This window comes from Rattus rattus, chromosome 1 (genome assembly GCF_011064425.1).
Source record: "Rattus rattus isolate New Zealand chromosome 1, Rrattus_CSIRO_v1, whole genome shotgun sequence".
NCBI classification, from domain to species: Eukaryota; Metazoa; Chordata; class Mammalia; order Rodentia; family Muridae; genus Rattus; species Rattus rattus.
The window spans coordinates 211752820-211773613 of NC_046154.1; the positions used below are offsets into that span (position 1 = coordinate 211752820).

A 20794-nucleotide genomic window follows, 5' to 3' on the forward strand; every position below is an offset into this window, starting at 1 on the left:
AGTAATGTCTGATTCTTAAAGCAATCTTGTGTGTGTGTTGATTAAAGAATGTGACTGTTATTATTCAATTATTATTGGAAATTATATATTAATTATTGTCTGTTGTTGTTGCATATTTTTTAAAGATTTATTCATTTATTATATATAAGTACACTGTAGCTGTCTTCAGATACACCAGAAGAGGGCATTGGATCTCTTTACAGATGGTTGTGAGCCACCATGTGGTCACTGGGAATTGAACTCAGAACCTCGGGAAGAGTAGTCAGTGCTCTAAATTGCTGAGCCATCTCTCCAGGCCTTTTTAAAAAAAAAACAAAAACAAAAAAAAAACCAAAATGATTTATTTATTATATTTATATGAGTATACTGTGTCTGTCTTCAGACACACCAGAAGAGGGCATCAGATCCCACTACAGATGGTTACAAGCCACCATGTGGTTGCTGGGAATTGAACTCAGGACCTCTGGAAGAGTAGTCAGGTGCTCTTAACCGCTGAGCCATCTCTCCGGCCCATTTCACATGATTCTTTTTTCTTTCTTTCTTTCTTTCTTTCTTTCTTTCTTTCTTTCTTTCTTTCTTTCTTTCTTTCTTTCTTTTTTGTTGCATATTTGATACCTTTCTAGTAATTGTTTTTTGTGGTGTCTTTGGGTTTTTTAAGCTTCTTTTTTTTTTTTTTTTTTTTTCGGGGCTGGGGGCCGAACCCAGGGCCTTGCGCTTGCTAGGCAAGCGCTCTACCACTGAGCCAAATCCCCAACCCCTTATGTTCATGTTATAATTCAGTGTGAAGGATGTATTAAAGTATCTTTCATAGTGCTGTTTCAGTGGTAATGAATTATTTTAATTGTGTTAATTATTGATGTCTGGTCTATCTCCTGCCATTATGAGGGATAACCTTGTAGGGTAGAGTAACTCAGATTGGTGTTCCCATCTTCCCTTATGAGCATCTGCGGTAGAATCTGCCCTTCTTGATATGAGACTTTTCTATGGCAGGGGCTTCTCTCCTCAAGTCTTCAACTTCTTCTCTTTGCTACAAAAGAAATGTAAAGTAAAATGTGTCACAAACTGGTTATTTTTAGATGTGGCATGTTCGGTAGTTAAACTACTATTGTATCTAAATGACCACAAACAAGTCTCTGTGCTTTGAATAATGCATGCTACATTTCACTGATACAATGTTATTCCCAGTAATGTGTCCTTCTCTTCTTGTGCCTATGATTTATAGATTTGATCTTTTTAGTTTTGAAAAAAAAACACACACAAAGAGGTTCTTCAACATTTTACTATAAAATATGTTGAAATAGAAGTAATTTGAAAAGCTTAGTTCAATAAAACTTTATGAGGACATGCACAAATAAAAAAAAATGAGAGCATATGAAAAACAACACCCAAGGTTGACCTCCGGCCTTTGCACACATGCACACGCACACACACATACACACACACACACACATTCAGACACTCGGACAGACAGACACACTCTCACACACACATGCACACACGCACACTCAGACACTCAGACAGACAGACAGACAGACACACACACTCAGACACTCAGACAGACACACTCAGACACTCAAACAGACAGACACACTCTCACACACATGCACACACGCACACTCAGACACTCAGACAGACAGACACACACACTTAGACACTCAGACACACACACACTCAGACACTCAGACAGACCCACACACACACACACTCTCTCTCACACACACATGCACACACACACAAGCTATGCATACATACATGTGCTGGTGTGACACATGTGCAAGTGCCTGCACACACATAAATGTGTACATATATACCCATTCAACAATATACGGGTGGGGAGAGAGGGTCACAATATTACCCACTTAGCAATCTGGGGATCTCACTGTGTGGTTCAGGCTAGCCTTCAACTATGTAGCCCACAGACTGACCCTGAAGTATTAGTCTTCCTGTCTCTGCCTCGGGCTTCTTAGGGCTGGGCTGTACTTTTCTTTGGAAAAAAAGAAAGAAGCTGCACACTTGTCCTTTCTTGCTGGCTGTAAGACCTGTCAAGCTCATCTACACATGGAAAGCTTCAGGTGAGTGGTCCTGGAATGAAGGCATCTGTTTCAGAAGTTCCTGTGACTTAAACCAGTCACACCCACACCATTGCAACATTAAACGGTGGTTTACAACCTTTGCTTGTGGCCCATTCTGGCAGTGTGTGAACAGGGAGGAGGCCATCTTGCCTCTTTTCTCCTGTAGACTACGTGGACACTACAACACCTTGCAGCTGAGCTACTCTCTTAAGGAGCCAAATGAGATCTTGGTACTCTTAATTATGTAGGCATTGAGGTGTGTTGTCCTAAGAGAAGAGTTTAATGGGTTTTTGTTGTTTGGCTGGTTTGGGGAGTGGGTTATTGTCCTTATTTGTTTTTTGAGGCTGTGTCTCAGGGAGGCAAGGCTGGTCACAAGCTTGATGTGCAGCTGAAGATAAACTTGAGCCCCTTCACCTCCCAACTACTATAATCACCAGCTCATCTCACCAGGCCTACCAATGGATCTTTTTACACTGTAAGCCAATCTTCTTCACTACCTCTTGATAGATAAGAATATTCCTCAGGAGGAGGAAATAAGCAGCCTCCTGAGGCAAAAAGATTTCTGTCAGTGAGCATCATACAAACACAGGCTATGCTGTAGTAACAAACGATTCCATAAGGTTTCATTCTTGGAGATCCCTTGTTACACTAGATCCTTTGCTAAGGCGAGGAGTCAGGAAGTTATCTGTCAGCAATGGTGCAAAGAGAGTTCTAGAGGACCTAGCATTAGAGGTTACAGACTGTGACCATTTGAAAGGGTCACATCTGTTCACAACCCTTTGACCATCCTGGAGTCATGGCCCTGTCCAGCCACAAGGGGTCAGCGCAATGCTGCATTGAGTCAGAAAAGCAGCAGCAAACGCTCATGGAAGTCAACCTTCACCAAAATCAGCAGAACCACACCTACCAAGAACGGATGGCACAGCCAGGCTGCATCTCTAGCCCCCAAGGCTGACCAGGACCTCTCTGCATTTTCCTGCTGAACTAAATTTAAATTTTAGAAGAGGATACACAGTTCCTCGGAAAAGTCACGTTGAAGGCCAGCTACGCAGCTCAGAGGACGAAATCACTTACTTCATGAGCCTGAAGGCCTGAGTTCAATTCCAGGACCCTCATAATGCTCAGAGTGAACCACTTCCACAAAGCGGCCCTCTGTCCTCTACATATGTGCCGTGGCACATACACACTCATTCTCTCACACAGGTGTCATGTGCACACACATTCACACAGTAGCAATGAGCACTTAGAAATTAGAAAAATCAAACTGAACAAGGCCAAATATACATTAATAAAAGGGCAATCGTGGCTCAGACAATGTAGCTGCATACCCTGGGTCTGACTGCTGCCCTGGGCAGATCGTCCTCTGGAGAATAAGCTTAAAGGGGGAAGGGAGGAGCCGGTGTTAGCTTCCTTTCCAACTGCTGTAACTAAACACCTGACGGCAGCAGCTTACGGAACACCGGTTTATTTTGGCTCTCGGTTTTGAGGGGATACAGTCCATGGTAAGGCACAGCAGCAAGCAGCTGCAGATGTGTTGTGTGAGGGGGGTCACGCTGCAGCCAGCATAGAAACAATGGGGATGCTGGTGTTCAATTTCTTCTTTCCGTTTGATTCAGGCAGGGACCTCAGGTGACAGGATGACGCTGCCCTGTCAGGGTGGGTCTCCCTCCTCAGTTAACTTTTTCTAGAAACATCCTTACAAACACAGCCAGAGGTTTGTCTCCTGGGTGATGCCAGATCCCATCAAGTTGACAAGATCAGCTATCAAATAATGCTTATGAATATACAAGGAAGGAAAATTCTGCCGAGCACAGGAATATGAAGTGACTGTGTACACGCTTGAAAAATCTGACTCCCCAGATTGCTACATGAACACTACATCTTAGACTGGTTTATAAAGCAGCTGCTATTGGTGTATTGACATGAAACAATATAGACTCACATATGTTGACCAATGTTATAGGCTGAATTATGCTTCCCCTCCAATTCTTTTTATTTTCTCTTTGGGGAGGTACTTGGGATTGAACTTAGCATATGCTAGGTAAGTGTTCTAACCACTAGCCTATACCCTCCCCTACAAATCCTATTATTCAGTATGTGACTTATTAGTAAATACAACCTTTAAAGAACTAATGTTAAGTTGAGCTATGGAACTGTTCCTGTACAATATGAGAGCTTTTGTTAAAGAAAAAAATAGGACATCATGATGACCAGCTATATGTCAACTTAATACAACCCAGAGTTGTCTGAGAGAAGGGATCAATGGAGAGAATGCCTCCTAAGATCCATCTGGGGGGCATCTTCTTAGTGATTGATAGGGGAGGGACCAGCCCATTGTGGGTGGTGCCATCCCTGGGCTGGAGGTCCTGGGTTCTATAAGAAAACAGGTGAGCAAACCAGTAAGCAGCACCCTCCATGGCCTCTGCATCAGCTCCTGCCTCCAGGTTCCTGCCCTGTGCGAGTTTCTGTCCTGACTTCCTTTAGTGATGAACAGCAATGTGGAAGTGTTAGCTGAATAAACCCTTTCCTCCTTGACTTGCTTTCAGTCACGGTGCTTCATCTCAGCAATAGAAACCCTAACTGAGACAGATACTGTCTTAGACAGATATAGACGAGATCCTGTAAAAAGGCAGGGAGAAGATTGCATCTAAAGCCAAGGAGGGAGACGTAGAAAAATCAGTGTTACCAATACGTTGACTTTAGATTTCTACCCCCTGGAGCTACAAGGAGGTAAACTTCTGTGTTTCAGCCACACTCTTTATTTTGCTGGTCGGAGGTCTCATGGGGTAGCCCGAGTTGGCCCAGAACCCACTATGTGGCTTCGAACCCACTATGTGCTACAGTCCTCGTCCCTCAGCCTCCTGACAGGTGCTGCAACATCTACTTCAGGATTTTTGCTTGTTCTTTTTAGACAGGGTTTACTAAGCACTCGTGACTGGCCAGGGTCTTCCTATGTAGACCAGGTTGGCCTAGAACTCACAGAGATTTCCCTGCCTCTGCTTCCCAGGTGCTGCGGTTAAAGACATGCACCACCACACTAGGCTCCAGTCGAGTTTTTGTTGTTGTTATTACTGCTGTTCTTGAGTGAAAAGATAAGTAAATAAAAGGAAAGGACAGGACTGCTCCTGGAATGGTGGGGGAGAAGGTTTGTGATAGACAAGTGGTATAGGTAGAGGCTAGGACAGGCACATCTGGGAGAGTCCAGAGGGGACATGACCAGGCTGAATGAGGGCCATGTGTGGACAGGTGGGGGTGCAGGGGAGGCAGAGGGGAAAGAGGGACCCTGGGTGCAGTAGTTAGGAGGTCCAAGGTGCAGATAATCAAATGGCTAGACTACATAGGGAAGAGCTTCTGGGGGAAGGGCTGCCCAGTCGCTGGGCCGGAGAGTTCGGGGTAGAAGATGGGATATTCAAGCCAAACCTCATAGCAGGTAGAGACTGAGGGATGCTGGGAGAATCTGGCAGCCAGGACTGATTTGAGATATTAAGTAGGCACCTCAGCCATTTGTCCTCGGTTTGGAACTTAACAGTTGTTAGTAATAAAATCTTAGCAATGGTTCTTCCAGTGCCCCAGAAATCCTTCATATTCGTTACTTTTATAGAGTTGGATCAAATCCTAAGCTGGGTGTGGTGGCATTGCCTGTAACCCCAGCTCTTAGATGGAGGCAGAAAGATTCAGAGTTTAAGGCCACCATCTGCTGTGTGATGTGTTTCCAGCCAGCCTGGACTACAAGAAATACAAGCAAGACTAACAAACAAACAAAACCCCAAAACTCATCCGGAGGAACCCCAGAACCAGTTAAAGGAGGAAGGGTTTGCTTGACTCCCAGTTTGGAAGGCTCTGTGGTCTCTTAGCTGAATGTTTCTGGGTCTAGCTGGAGGCAGAGCATTGGTGGCAGGGGCATGGTGGGAGACTGTTCACTTCATGGTGGACAAGAAACAGATAGACCAGAGGCCTGGAACAAGATACCAGCAAGACTCCACCAGAAGCTGCTTCCTCAGATACGTCCCACATTCTAAAGCTCCCAGAATTTCCTAAAGCAGCACCATCAGCTGAGTGTCCACCCCTAAGCACAACACTTTTGGCAAGCACTTCATATGTAAACTGTAACATTTTCCTCAAAATATATCATCCAAGCCAGGCGTCATGGCACATGACAGCAATCTTACCACTCGAGAGGCTGAGGCAGGAAGTTTAGAAGTTTGAGACCAGAGTGGACTACTTAAGAAATACCTGCCTCGGGGTTGGGGATTTAGCTCAGTGGTAGAGCACTTGCCTAGCAAAGCGCAAGGCCCTGGGTTCGGTCCCCAGCTCCGAAAAAAGAAAAAAAAAAAAAAAAAAAGAATGACCTGCCTCAAAAATTAAAACAAAAATAAAGCAGCAACCCAAGAAACACACACACATACACACACACACACACTTTCTTTCTGAGACACACAAGCACGCACATACACACACGCATACATTCACACACAGAGAGACAAACACATGCATGCACTCATGTACACACAAAGACACACATGCATAGACACACACACTTGCATATACACACATGCATGTGCACACACAAGCAGGAATGGATGTAAACACACTCTGAAACACACACTTACATGTATACATTTGTATGCACATGCACACACACACAAACACTGTCTTTCTCTTTCTCTCTGAGACTCCCCCACATGCTCTTGCAGTGTCCCATGCTCTCATACACAGTCACATGCTCTTCCCTCACATCCTCACAAATGCTCACACACTGATGCAGACACTCTCCCCTCACACACTCACACAAACATACATATTCTTCCCATTCCCAATCAGCATGGAAATTGACAAAACTGAGTGCCATTTCTTGGGACTAAACCTTTTGCCAGCTCTGCCAGGTAGGCACTTTGCCAAATAACTTAGTAGTAATTTGTGTTTGTAAGTTACCCTGACGTGTCACCTGAAATCTCAGTGAAGCTGAGGGACACCCTTCTAAGGTGTTCTCTTATGGCTTAGGAAAGTGCCAGCTACTAGCAAAGGCTCCACTTCCCCACCATGCTCACCTCCACACATGCCAAGCTCCACACAGGCTTGCTTGTCCTCACAACATGACGGTGGGATTTCCCAGACAGCTTGTTTATGAGAGACCCTGGAAATCACAGGTCGTTGATTCAATCTTCTGTCGGTTCCACAGCCTGGCTCTCTTGTCAGTGTAGCAGACTGCTTGAGTACCTACTCAAGATTGAGATTGCCACTCCCTGAACTAAGAATATTTGGGACGAGGCTAGAGTAACACCAGATTGTTGGCCCTAACTATAGGAGCGGTTTCTGACTGGATAGTTGATCTCAGCTGCAGCAGTGTAAGAGCTACCGTGAAATGTAGATAGTCCTCTTCAACTTCACTGGTCCCCTCTCCAGTTTTCCTTTTTCTTCTTCCTCTTTTCATCCACCCTTCCTTCTTCCTTCCTTCCTTCCTTCCTTCTTTCTTCCCTTTTCCTTCCTTTCTTTTTTCCTGCCTTCCTTTCTTTCTCTCTTTCTCTTCCCCCTCCTCCTCCCTCCCTCCTCCTCCTCCTCCTCGTTCTCTTCCCTTTCTCCACCCACCTCCTCCTTCCGGGGTGAAAGCCAGAGTATTACATAATCTCCATAATCTCAGCCGTCGCTGCCCTCCGATATCCCTCACCCCTTCCCATAGTTCCCTAGCCTGAGTCTATCTTGGAAAACAGGTCAGATGACACTTAGAGATGGAGAAACAAAGCCACAGCACGGTTAGGTTGGTTGCTTGGGTTCCTGATTACGGATCATAGAGAACTGAGAGCAGCAACCTGGGTGATGACCCCAGGGGGCTCCTTTCACAAGGTCGCCCTGCTTTTCTTTGTCTGTTGGCAATGAACTCAAGTGCTCATGGTCATCGTTCAGCACGGCTGTGAAAGCTCTTTCTGAAATCGATACTCAAGGTCCTGATAGTCTAATCAGATAAGAATGACTTCTCCCGAAGTGTACCACAGGCTCATGGCTCCTCCTCGTGGTATTCTGTTCTGTTTGCCCGCCTTGGTTCGGTTCTGAGACAGGATCTCGATGTGATCTTTCTGCCTCCACCTCCCTCTGCTAGGACCGCAGGTCCGGCTCTTCAATCTCAGCCTTGTTTTTTCCTTTACTTCATTTTCTTTGCAGAATTTCACACTTCTTTTCCCAAAGGTAGACTCTGGCTCTGCTAGTGGCTAAGCTTAGAATTGAAAAGTAAATTCTTTCAAGAACGTCAAAGTGAGGCAAAGCCCTTCTCCTCTCAGAGTCCCACTGCAGGCTGGACAGCCAGCACTGGGTCATAGGTACCCACTGGGGGAAGCAGTGAGTTTCTAACTCCCAGTAAAGAGCAGTGAAGGTTTTAAGGTTTAGAGCAACACACAGCCCCTTTCCGCTCAACTCTTTGGGCTAGAATGAAACAAAGACGAGAGGGTTATTTATGACTCTTTGGAATTCTGTCACTTGAAACCATGGTATCAGGGTAGACCAGATATTTATTAGGGGAGAAAGATGCCTTTGTCCCTCGTACCGATCCACATTTCCACGGGATAGTGACAGAGTTCAGAGCATAACTTTCTACCACATGTAGCTCCTCCAAGGAGTGTCTAGGTGGAGGCTATGAGTCAGCTGGACTTACCTGCAGAATTTACTGATGCTTGGGTCACTCTGAGCAGGGCAGAGGAGAGTGGGTAGACTCATGAACTTGGTTGATGACCTGTCTGTGTCTAGGGTGTCTCTGTCCTAACTTATGCTTTCTAATCAAATGGCAAATGCTTATGGTTTTGTGTTCTGTGTATTCCTTACCATTAGATTGACTTCCTTACAGTGAGCTTCCTGTAACTGGGCACCCAAATAATTAGATCTGGGTACCAGAATTTTGTGAGCATCCAATTCCAGGTGGATTTTCCTTGCAGAATAGATGACTGCCCTTGGTGGGCATCCTACTGCATTCTCTGACACTTGCGTGCTACCACACATGGACCTCGGAATAACAACCACAAACACACAATGGTTTATGCTTCTCAAGGGCTCTTGTGTACAAAATCTCACTGGAGCTTGCTGCTTGCTCTAGGAGGGAAACAGAGCAGGTGTGTCGAAGCACCATTGTCGAAGGTGGGTACCAAGACTCAGAATTACGAAGCACCTTTTCCAGCAGTGAACTGGAATCCACAGCTTATGGTGCTTAATTTTGTGCATCAATTGGTTGGACCACAGAATGCCTATCTGTGGTCTAATAGCCTGGTGGGTCTCTAAAGGCATAGCTGGATAAACTGAATAAGGCAGATTTACCTTCTCTAATGTGGGTGGGTCTCAATCAGCAAGGTCATTTTTCCTTTGCCTCCAAACTCAAATGGAAGGTGGGGGTGGTTAGCACACACCCCTATATCCCAGCACTCTGGAGGAGGATTGTGGGTCCCAGGCTAACCTGAGCTACAGAGTGAAAACTCACAAAATGAACCAAGAGAATAGGCTACAGCTCAGCTGATGGGGAGCTCGCTTACACAAGAAGTGTTTGTTCAGTCTCCCGCACATGGTGGTGCACAGCCTTAACCCCAGCACATGGAAAGGGGATAGAGGGAGGAGGATCAGAAGTTCACAGTCATACTTACTACATTGTAAATGCAAGGCCAGCCTGGGCTACATAAGACTCTTTGTCAAAAATAAGAAAGCAAGCCCCATAAGTGAGTCTCAGGCCTGTTGGCATCTGTACTAGAATTGCATAATGATTCTGGGATTTCAGCATGCTCACTGTAAGCTTATTGGCCCCTATAATCAATTCCTTATAATAAATAAACCTCTCTGAGATGTGTGTTTCTGTGTTGATGTGTGTAAAATGTTTGCTTTATAAGTTAGATTTCGGGGTTGGGGATTTAGCTCAGTGGGAGAGCGCTTGCCCAGGAAGGGCAAGGCCCTGGGTTCGGTCCCCAGCCCCGAAAAAAAAAAAAACAAAAAAAAAAAAAAAAAAAAAAAAAAGTTAGATTTCTCCAGAGAATTCTAGGATGCCAAGTCTCTCAAGCTGACCCACACTCATTCGCAGACACTTCCCCTGTTCTATGGTGGGGAGGCCCTGCCGTTAGTCAGCTCAAGGTCATGTCTCAGCCCCGGCTTCCTCACCAGGACTGGACTTAGGTACCAGAGCATTACCAGCTGAGTGGCAGAAGGAAGACTTCCCACACATTCTCAGCAAGACTGTGGCCTCCCTGGCACAGAGTTAGCCCAAAATTCTCCACAAGGCTCCTCCGTGCTCCCTGCGCATCCTGAGAGCAAGATGAGAGGAAATGGTAACGTGACGTTTCCCAGCAGTTTCAGGCGAGGAATTTGACTCTCCTGAAGGACCTGTGTGTCAGCCCTACCAAATCTTATCCCTGCCCTGTTTAAAACAAAAACAAACAAAAAAAAGCCACAACAGATGTGCCACGACTGTTAACTCTATCAGTCTTCTTTAAGTTTGGAATGTGCAGAAGGAGGTCCTTCCAACCAACAAGGCATTGAAGGGCAGGCTTCAGCGTCTCATGGCTGTTGTCCGTAGCCTGCATGTCCCGTAACATCTAGTTATTCCCATCCCGAGGTTCCACAGGTTCCCTTTCAGTTCAGCAGTGATTGAGGCCCTGCTATGTGTGAGTTGCTATGCTAGACGCTGAGGGCAAGGTTCAGAGACTCCTTGTCCTCACGGAGTTTTACAGTCAAGGAAAAAAGCAGACATTAAGCAATTTCAGTAAAGGGCAATGATTATGCTGATAGTGGAAATGTCAGGGGAGAAGGTCAAGGAAAACATTCTGCACACGTGGAGTAGCAATAAGGCTCAGAGCTTGGACACTGGGTACAGGATAGGGTGGGACTGGAGGGGAGGGGCTGGCAGAAGCCTAATGGTACCAGGTATTGGGGACCCATAAACAGCCCCAAGCAGCTGCTACCAGCCACCTGTGCCTACCAAGCACCTGAAATGTGGTCGGTCCGAAGTAGGAGGTGCTGTAAGCATAGAAGAGTGGATTCTAAGAATAACTTGAGAAGAGATGGACTATAGATCGTTAGCCATTACATCGACTCAATGTGGAAATATTTTGGATATACAGGGTTAATGTTAAAAATTAGTTTTATTTTCATTTTACTTCTTTTTGATGCATCTACTAGAAAATAATCTAAGACTGGGTCTCATTACATTGTCCTCATTACCTGGAACTTGATACGTAAACTCGACTGACCTTGTATCTGCAGTCACCCTCCCCAGTGCTGGAATCAGAGGTGGGCCCCAGCCTAGCAGAAAATGTAGATTACATATGTGACACATATTTGTTACCCAGTACTGTTGCAGGCAGTGGCTCAGACCTGGAGTCCACTAGGCAAAACTGCAACAAATTTGAAGCCAGCCAGGGCCACAGAGCAAGACTAATCTAGCTTTATGAAAACCAAAGCAGCCGAGTTCCGTGGTGCACAGCAATGCTCAGGCCAGGAGTCAGGAGTTCAAGGCCAGCCTCGACCACCTGTCTCAGGTTACACAAGGAGGGAAAGAAACATCTAGACTTCACTCTGAGTGTTCTGCACGTCTTTGAAATGTTTTAAACAGAGGTGCCTTGATCAAGTTTCCCTTTTCCAAAAGGAAAGACTGGTTAACAGGAAGAGACTAGAGAGAAAACCAGCGTGGGGCTGTGAAGAGTGGGATTAGACAGGCTGGGAGCAGGGAAGTACTGAAGGAGAAAACTCCAGCTCTGGCTACAAGATGGTCTCAGAAAACAAGGAAGTAAATCCCCAGCATGTACAGGCCGAGAAAGAGGAGGGTGGCAGGATAGAGGCCACTGTTACAGGGGTACTTTCTCACTCGTTCAATAATCACTTGCTAATAACTGTTGCTCCAGAGGAAAGGACTGGCTGAATTGTAGAATTCCCATCCTCATCCATCAAAATGGTTAACCATGCAGGAGGTCACAAGGACCGAACCGGGATAGCTGAGTCACAAAACTATTATAACTTACGGAATGACATCCATCTCCACAAATCATACTGACACGAACTGCTAAGTATCTAAGTTAGTCTTTCGTATAGAATCTCAAGGAATATATGATGGAGGAATTACATACCATAACTTCCCTCAAACAAGATTCATAGATGGATGGTAAAAACAGACAAAACGGGGAAAGACTTATGCGAACTTGGAAGTGTGGTGCGCACCTAATCCTAGCATTCCAAGGGCATAGGAAGAATTGCTGTAAGTTCCAGGCCAACCTGGGCTACAATGAAACTGTCTCAAGAGCCAGATGTTTCATCAGGGACTAAGGTGGCCTTTGGAGATGTTGTCAAGAGCAGTGAGTTTTGGACCAACTAAAATAATGACCTCATTAAAAAAAAAAAAAAAATCACACCCTCATTACCATTCTCCTAAGGGACTAGCAAGTGTTTCTCTGCAGAGGGGGCTGGCCTTTCACTCAGCTTAAGTAGCAGTTTGTCTGTTTTATCTCTTCCTGGTCTGAGTGAGTGACAGGTTGGCCTTCTCTCGTGGCAGTCACATCTCGGGTGAATTCTCTGGGTTATGGTTAACTCAAACACCTCTTACATCATCTTAACGAGACCTGGCCTCAGGTCCTAAACTAGATGAGATCAGTAGGAAGGTGAGATGGAGAATGGGTTTTATCACATGCAATAAATCCACTATGTATACCAAAGAAAAGTCTTTATTGTAAACAAGGTATAAAGTACAACAAAAAATATTGTGCAAATTGTAACTCGTGATTTTTTTTATAATTTTTAAGAAAACTTTTTTTCAAGGGTTCAAGTTTGCATGTCAGAAACCTATGAGATACAGAAACAGTTTAAATGGGAAGGTATGGTGAGTTTTTCACTGTGGACTTTGAATAATTTACCTTTACTACCAAGTGTGTCTTCTATCCACTTTACAACAGAACAGAAATACTGTTAGCAAAAGTCACTGCTTTCAGGTGGGGATACAACTCGGTGACAGAGCTTACAGAACACAAGCAAGGCTCTGGATCCCCAGAACTGCAGGTGTGACCACATTATGACACTTTAAAGTCTCGGAGTCTCCCGGACACCCAGACACTGCAGCGGCAGGAAGAACGTATCTGCACCATGAATATCCTTGTCAAGTCGGAAGTGAATGTTCTAGTAACAATTTCCTACCTATCTACTCAGACATCCTGACAAACTCCTATAAATAAAAGGACACCTGTCCATCTGTGATGGTCACTAACTTCCTGATTTGATAGAAACAGTGTACGTCTGACATAAGTGTCCTTGGCTGATGACATAAGCCATCTTTCTCAAGGAGTCATCTCAAATTCTTGACATCTCTTCTTTACGACACATATTTCACCGCCAGATTGTTTTCTAAACAAAGCGCAGCATATCTTAAGTCTATAGGAAACACATTGGTGTACAGTTTTCAAATCTACACAAAAAACTGCAAGCAAACTAATATCTAAGGTAGAGTAAAATGCCTAAACTTTCAAAACAAAAGGCCAAAAAAAGAACTTTAGCTGCACTTCCAAGCAATTAAATTAATGAGAGTTCCAATCCTTGGGCTCCCCTTAGCAATGTACAGCTGTTCAACCTCAAATACCAACAACAGTGGAAGAAATGATAGTTTTCTATACTTAGCCACGTCCACGGAGTTGACTGTAAAGACTAGGAATAATAAGCAAGATAACTCTAGGAGAAGATGACACAAACTCACTTTCTAGCTCCATTTCTGTACCGTAATTTCAGCCTCTATATTCTCGAAACCAACGCTTTAAAAGAATCACACTGCAAAGCTGGTCTCAAGTATAAACGGCAAAAACAAAGTACCCGATGTGTATGTGATTCAAAACCTGTGCTGTGCTCATCTCATCCGAAACCTTCCAAACTACTCAAGGGACACGAGCGTTCTCATCTCTCTATGTGGTGAGAAATGAACCCCGCCCTTCTGTGAACTGCCTGTGGCTGAAGCACTTCTCGTCATCTAACCCAGGCTGGGCCTCCCCCCAGGCCAGGGGCTTCTGCTTTAGGCCCTGTTGGAGGGCTGCAGACTTGCAGAAGCATTTGACACGGTCACCGGCTCCTGACTCTGACCAAAGTTTATTCTGAGTCTCCATCTTCTGGCCGTCACTGTGCCGACGCTGTGGCCGGAGGCAGAGCGATGTCATTTAACTTGCTCACTTCCATTTGCCAGTTTGGCAGCTTCTTGGCTGATAGGTGTCGCCGGGCATGCTTGGTTAAATGGTCACTTCTCATGAACCGACGGTCACACATGGGACAGGCAAATTTCTTCTCACCTGTGTGTGTCCGCCGGTGTCTGGACAGTTCATCGGAACGAGCGAACCTCCTTTCACAGCCTTTCCAGCTGCAGCTGAAAGGTTTTTCCCCTGAAGCAAAGAAAGCCGGGTGGTTACTATACATGTACAGTCTTTAAATTATAGACGTCACCACATATAGAGACATAAATACAGAGATATAACTTAAAATGAAGGCTGGTCAGTTCATAAATTATCAGAGTATTACTAGATATGCTTGGTGTGGTGGCACACACCTTTAATCCCAGCACTTGAGAGACAGAGGCAGGAAGGTATCTGAGTTCAAGACCAGCCTAGTCTACAGAGTGAGTTCCAGGACAGCCAGGGCTGCACAGAGAAACCCCGTCTGAATATAATAATGTAACAAATACATATATATTATGTGTACTACTAGATATGTTGTTTCCTCTGCCTCCACTTCCCAAGTGCTGGGATTACAAGGGTGTGTCACCAGGCCCAGGACAAACTGAATATTTTAGAGATACTGAATTATCCACCCCAACACCCCCACTTGCACTTGTGGCTGCAATCGGACTCCACATGCACACCCATTTCAGAGACAAAGCTCACGTGGTCAGTACCTGTGTGTGTTCTCACGTGGGCCTTCAGATGGGAACTTTTAAAGTAAGTCTTGCCACATCCTGGGTGGCTACAGATGTGACTTCTTACTCTGGACGAATCAATCTGGGGAGTAACCCTTGCTGCTGAAGGAGAGAATCCAGGCGCAGGGGCAATGGGAGACAGTCTGGTGCCATTGGGGCTCACCACTGGAGGCTTTGGGCTCTGTACAACGGGCTGGGGTACCACAAACATGACCGTGCCCTTGGGCACCTGAGTGCCCATGAACAACACGGGTGAGCAGACAGCGGGTGGCTGGCTGGGCGGACTGCTGGGGACAACTGTGGTAACGAGAGAGTTGTTTGCTGGAAGGGGAACCATCTGGCAGATGACAGGCAAGGGTGGCACTCCCCCAGTGGACACTGTAGGCGAAGACATCAGTACTGACTTCTGTACTGGGGACGTGGGAGCTGGCTGAGAAGACCTACAGATGACTGTCTCTGAGGAAGGCACAGCAAAGTCATACGGCGCAGTGCCCGCCTTCTCAGCGCCATTCGCCGCTGTGCTGGGCTCAGGCTTGGGTCTGTTTGGTGACACAGCAGCACAGGGTATGTTCTTTCGAGTAGCCTCAACATTTATGTGGGTTCTTCTCCGGAAAGAATTGTCCTGGTAGTTGAGGATGCTAGCTGCTTTCACAGGGCAGGACTGGTGGTTACAGAGTTGGGCATCAGCTGTGTGACGGATGACACTGGTGGCTTGAGCCTTAGGGAGGGGAGGGGCAGCTAATGGGCTCTTTTCCTCCTCTTTAAAAGGAGCGATGCTGGGAGGCTTGGCAGCATCGGAGAGCGATCTGAAGTGACCAGTAGGTGGCGCTGGTGCCGTCAGATTTGACCCCTGAGAGGGTTCGAAGTCAGAGGGGCTGTAAGGTGGAGTCAAACACTACAAAGACAAACACAAGGAAAGAAATTAGAGGTCCATTACATAAACACTGAAAAATGCTGTCACTTCTGACCACTCTTGAGGAATACTCACGAATGCTGGGACGGTCTGAAGGTCAGGCGTCCCTGGAAGCAAACTGTCTTCCTCTGAGGTATCAGACACTGGTGTGACAGGCCTGTTTTCAAGGTATTTCTTGAAGTGAGACTTCCAGTCGCAGCTCATGGACATGAGCGCTTCCACAGCTTCAAAGTCACTCTGTTCAGCTTTGTCCCAGGGATGTGCTCCCTCTTTGGACTTTTCAGAAATTAGTTCCATTTTCCCCTCCTACACAAACGAAATTTAAAGCCATCGGCTATTAGTTTTCCAGACCACAAGGATGTACAATGTTCATTGTTTTAATTTAAAGTTAAAGGCCACCTTATTGCCAGAAAGGGGATTAAGACCAGTGTCCTAAAATGTAATTTGACTTAAAAAGTAAACTACTTCCAGTTTGAAGAGACCAGGTGAGAGTGGTCTCTAGTTATCTAAAGTCTGAAATGGGTAACATCATCACATATGGGAAGATTAAATAAAATAAGTGGACACACACAAATACAGCCAGGCATGGTGGGATACATGTATAGTCTCAGGAATGTCAAGGCCAAGCAGTTGGAAGCTGAATCTCGAAATGCAAAACACAGGCAAAGCAACCAAAAAGGGAAAAAATATTTTGGCCAAGTCTCATTCTCTTCACATCTATGATTTTACCGGATTTATTCAATGCAATGCTTTTCTATACCACAAAAGACTAGACAGGCATAAAAGGTAATGTTCTTGGGATATGAAGAAAAACAACAACGAAACCCCCAAAAACCTGAGTACAAGTTGGTTTCAATTTAAACACGGCTTGATAACCGATCGTGCTGGGTGCAACACCGTCAACCTAATGTCTCACATTGAAAGTTCTTTGACCTTCCTTTAAAAAGAATCGCCATCTCTACCCTCCTCTCAAAAACCTAATACATAAATAAAACGGCAAAGATAATCTGAAAGCCTTTTTTAAAAAGATGCCTATCTTCCCATTGAGGGTGGGAAAACAAGACAATGCTCTTGAAATACACTAACAAGGTAATTGCATAATCGTTCGCGCCTTTATGTAAGCTGCAATGGATGAACACTGTAAGTGTAAAAGGCCTATGGTCACCGACTCAAAGAAAGGGGTGGAGAAAAAGGCAGGCAGGGGTGAAGAATGTGCGCCGGGAGGGGAAGCTGGGAGGGGAGCGAAGAGCTGGTGCGAGGCAGGAAAGGGAAGCCGGGTGGAGGCGGGGGCGGGGCGCAGGAGGCCGGCGGGGGAGATCCTCGCTGGCGGGGACCGACGGATGGGGCCGCCCTAACCTCAATGAGGCTGGCGGGTGAGTCACCGGGAACACTGCCCGCCGCGCGCACGTCCCCGCGCCCCGCCCCTGCCATTGGCCAGCCGGCCTGCGGCCCGTGCCCCGATTGGCTGGCCGGCGCAGGGTGGGGGAGCGAGGAGGGGGCGAGGCATGTGAACAAAGCGTGATCAGCGGCTGCTCCGGGCGGCGCAGGAAACGTGAACTGGGAATTGCCGCGCCGTCACCTTTCCCCTACTTCCTGAGCACGGGCCCCCGCCTCCGCCCGGCCGGGGAGGGGCCGCGGGCGCCGCCGCCAACCGCTCGCCAGTGCGCGCCGGGCGGCGCGAGGGCTGGGCGGTGTCGGCTCTGGAGGCGCCCGCCCCTTCCACCTCCCCCGAGCCGCGGTTCCCTTAGGAACCGACAGCAGGGCCGGGCCTCGTTCCCGCCCCTGGCGGAGGCCGGGGCTGGGTCACTCGGGGACGAGGAGCTCCCCGGGCGCACCCGCTCGCCGCCCATCCCTGGCCTCCGCCTCGGCTGCGGGAGGTGGAGCCGGGTCCCCGCGGAAGCCCGACCGCCGCCCTCCTCCTGCTCGCCGCCCCCGGGGAGCGGCCGGAGCCTGGGGCGCTCCGCCCACTCGGCCCGCGGGACCTCAGCCCACCCGCGTCTCCCGCAGGCGCGGCGTCCCTGGCTGCTGCTTCCGGCAGCCTGGGCCCCCGCAAGCCGCGTCTCTGCAGACTCCCAGACGTACGGCGCCCACAGCACGGGCTCCAGGCGCCCGGCCCCACGGTTCCCGCCTCGACACGCGGCCCCCGCGTCTCGCGGTCCCGACTCCCCCGCCCAGCTGTCGGGCTCCAAGGCAGGACCCTGCCCCCTGCCAAGAGTAGTCAACAGGCAGCCACCTGCCTCCGCCTGGGATGAGAGCCCCCTCCCGACGTCTGCGGGGGTGCCACGGCCCCCCTGGAGGCCGGAGAGCCCGCGTGCCATCCATACCCCGCGCGAAGCCGGCCATCCCCTCCCCCAGCCCCGGGCTAGCCCAGCCGCGCGGTCTCCACCTGGCAGGGTTCCCCCCTCCCCCGACGAGCAGGCGCCCGCCTCTCGGGTAGACAGCCCATGAGTAGTCTTTGCCACCCGGAGTCGCATTCCTGCTGCAGACGGGCATCTCCCGCCAGAGCCAGGTGCAGGGCGCCCCCTCCCATCTCAACTGCGCTCCCAGGGAGACAGCTCCTCCAGCTCACTCGCCTCCTGGGGTCTCCCTGAGAGTCCCCCTTGTCTCCTGGACACCCAGGGGTGGGATCGCTCTCCCCTGGTGCACGTCCCAGGCTTTTTCTTCCGACCCCCTCTTCTGCACATGCCCTCGATGATATTCTCAGCCTGCAGGGAGGAAAACCCTTGCAAGACCCCGCTGCAGCCTGGGTTCTCAGGCGTGGTTTATTTAGGGGCTCATGCTCCCTCCGCGCTTCGGCTGGCTCCCGGACACAGCAGGAGGAAAGGACCAGCATCCCCAGGTAACTTACCGAAGCTTGCTGGAGAGAAGCGCCGAAGTTAAGCATGGTTGGCTGCCTGGCCGTAGGTCGCGAGCTGCTTGGCTGCTGGCTGCCTAGCCACAGACGGAGCACTGAGACACTAGACGTCGACGCCACCGCGCTCCGCGCTGTCTGCCCCCCTCCCCATGCAGGTAGCCGCTCTGCCTGCCCCGCGCCGCGGGCGGGGTGGAAGGCGGGGCGTGGTGTCGACCAATCAGCGGCAAAGGTGTGTGAGGCCTCAGCCAATGGGCTGGCGGGGCCACGCGTGATCAGCGGCTGCCCGGCTGCAAGAAGCTCTGTCAGTGGAGCGTGTACACAACCCGAGGCACCGTGTTCCCTCCGTCCAGCCCCGGGGAACTCCGGGGACCACCTGACTCCGTGACGCCCCTCGCCCAACCCTAGTCTTCAGTACCCCGCCCATGCCCGGAGGCGGCGCCGCCGGCGGGGCATAGCCTAGAGGCGCGGTGGCGGCGACCAGGCTTTGCGGAGAGCCGGCCCACGTGGGGGGTGGGGAGGGAAGCCCGCTCCGCCCAGTCCCCTTCGCGCCCGCAGCGTCTGGGCCCGCCAGGGAGTGGGCGGGACCCCGAGCAGAAGGCGGAGGCTGCAGGCGCGGCTCCGGGCCACCAGACGTTCTTTGGAAGCGCGGTTCTCGTGGGTCTTGCGTGGAGGCAAGAGCCGGGTGAACCACTGAGTGGCATTTCTGAGCATTTGCCGGATTTTGTCACTCTAAACCGTGAGGACTGGGGAGAACCAGGGCGAGGTGGTGGCGGCGGGAGCCCTGTCACGGAACAGACACCTGCTCGCACTCACCGCCCACGCCCAGGCGGCAGGCGTTGGCTCGTCCTCCCATCTGCAGCACAGGCACTGGCAGCAGGGCCCGCCTCTGCGCGTCCCTCCCGTCCTTCTGGGCGGTTGGTGTGGGGACTACGGGAAGCTGGTACCTTAGGGCTAGTGGCGTGGCCGGGAACCCTAGACTCGAGTGCTCGGTGGCAGAATCGAGTTTGAGTTTGGTGTAGTTCAAGTTTAAAATACAGTGTTCGAGCTGTTTCTAAGGTGAACTCCACTAACCCCCACCCGCGGGACCATAGTCTTCGCCGACGCCCCGCCAAGAAACCGCTTGTGGGGATGGGGTGAAGAAAGCATGTTTGTTGGTGGGATTCCTGACTGGCTCAAACACCGAGTTCCTGTCCCTGTCCCTGTCCCCCTTCACCACTCCAGGGATTGGGGGCAAGCTGAGCTTCTTAAGGAAGCCAGCCTTCTGTGTGCAGCAGCCAGGGCTGAGGCTGTAGCCTCCTAGACCCGGAGCTCTTGGCTCCTCGTTGGCGCCCTATTGCCCCACCCCCTTGCCCGTTTGTGCGGGTTCACAGCAGCTGTTGGAGCCGGAGGCAGTGATAACGGGGCTTAAAGCAAACTAGAGATTTTATCGTCTCCCTTGGACAGGCGGGATCATGAGACAAAAGTCACTGCCCTCCTATGGGCTTTTCAGCCTGCCGAGCTAGAAGTGCTAAAGCACCAGACTAGGTAAAGGAGGGGAATAGCTTTAGAGGCCGCTAGCTCTACTAGCAGCATCTATCTGATGGTTCCTTCTGGTATACCTAAAGCCAGCCAGCAACAAACGTAATGACAGTCCCCACGGGCCAGAGAGGCCCTGGGTAGGGGTGGGAGCGGGGGTGGGGGTGGGGGTATGACTGAATGGCCTCCTGTCACTGCCAGCTTTGAATCCGCTGGAGGAGCGCCAACTCAGCAACCCAGGCGTCTCTTCCTGCCTCCCTCCACCCGGTGCCCCTGCTTCTGTCTGCAGGAGTGTCCCTCCCTGCAGGCTTCCTTCCGCTTGGGCTGGCCCATCCTGTTGATCTGAATCTGAAGGGTTGGAGCAGCTGGCCTGGGCACCTGCTACAGCGCAGGAAGCTCTTGTGTGTGCCCAGCGGCAAGCCTGCCTGCCTTCCTGTCAGGGAGCCGCCTCCTGGAGAGGTCACAGCCAAACCCACCAAGCCTGAACCCTGTGCGTTCGAGAATGTGGGGCCTGCTGGTGTGGTGCCCCCACACCCACCCTGCAGACC

General features: G+C 49.4%; 1 protein-coding gene across 1 annotated transcript; it reads right to left on the reverse strand.

Moving 5' to 3' along the window:
• Nucleotides 1-12727: 12727 nt before the first annotated feature.
• Nucleotides 12728-19070, reverse strand: Klf10 (Kruppel like factor 10). The gene is made up of 4 exons (XM_032914589.1): nucleotides 18726-19070; nucleotides 15953-16183; nucleotides 14944-15859; nucleotides 12728-14434 (listed from the first exon to the last, which is right to left on the reverse strand). The coding sequence occupies exons 1-4, from the start codon at nucleotides 18759-18761 to the stop codon at nucleotides 14175-14177; spliced, it is 1443 nt and encodes a 480-aa protein (XP_032770480.1). The 5' UTR covers nucleotides 18762-19070; the 3' UTR covers nucleotides 12728-14174.
• Nucleotides 19071-20794: the final 1724 nt, after the last annotated feature.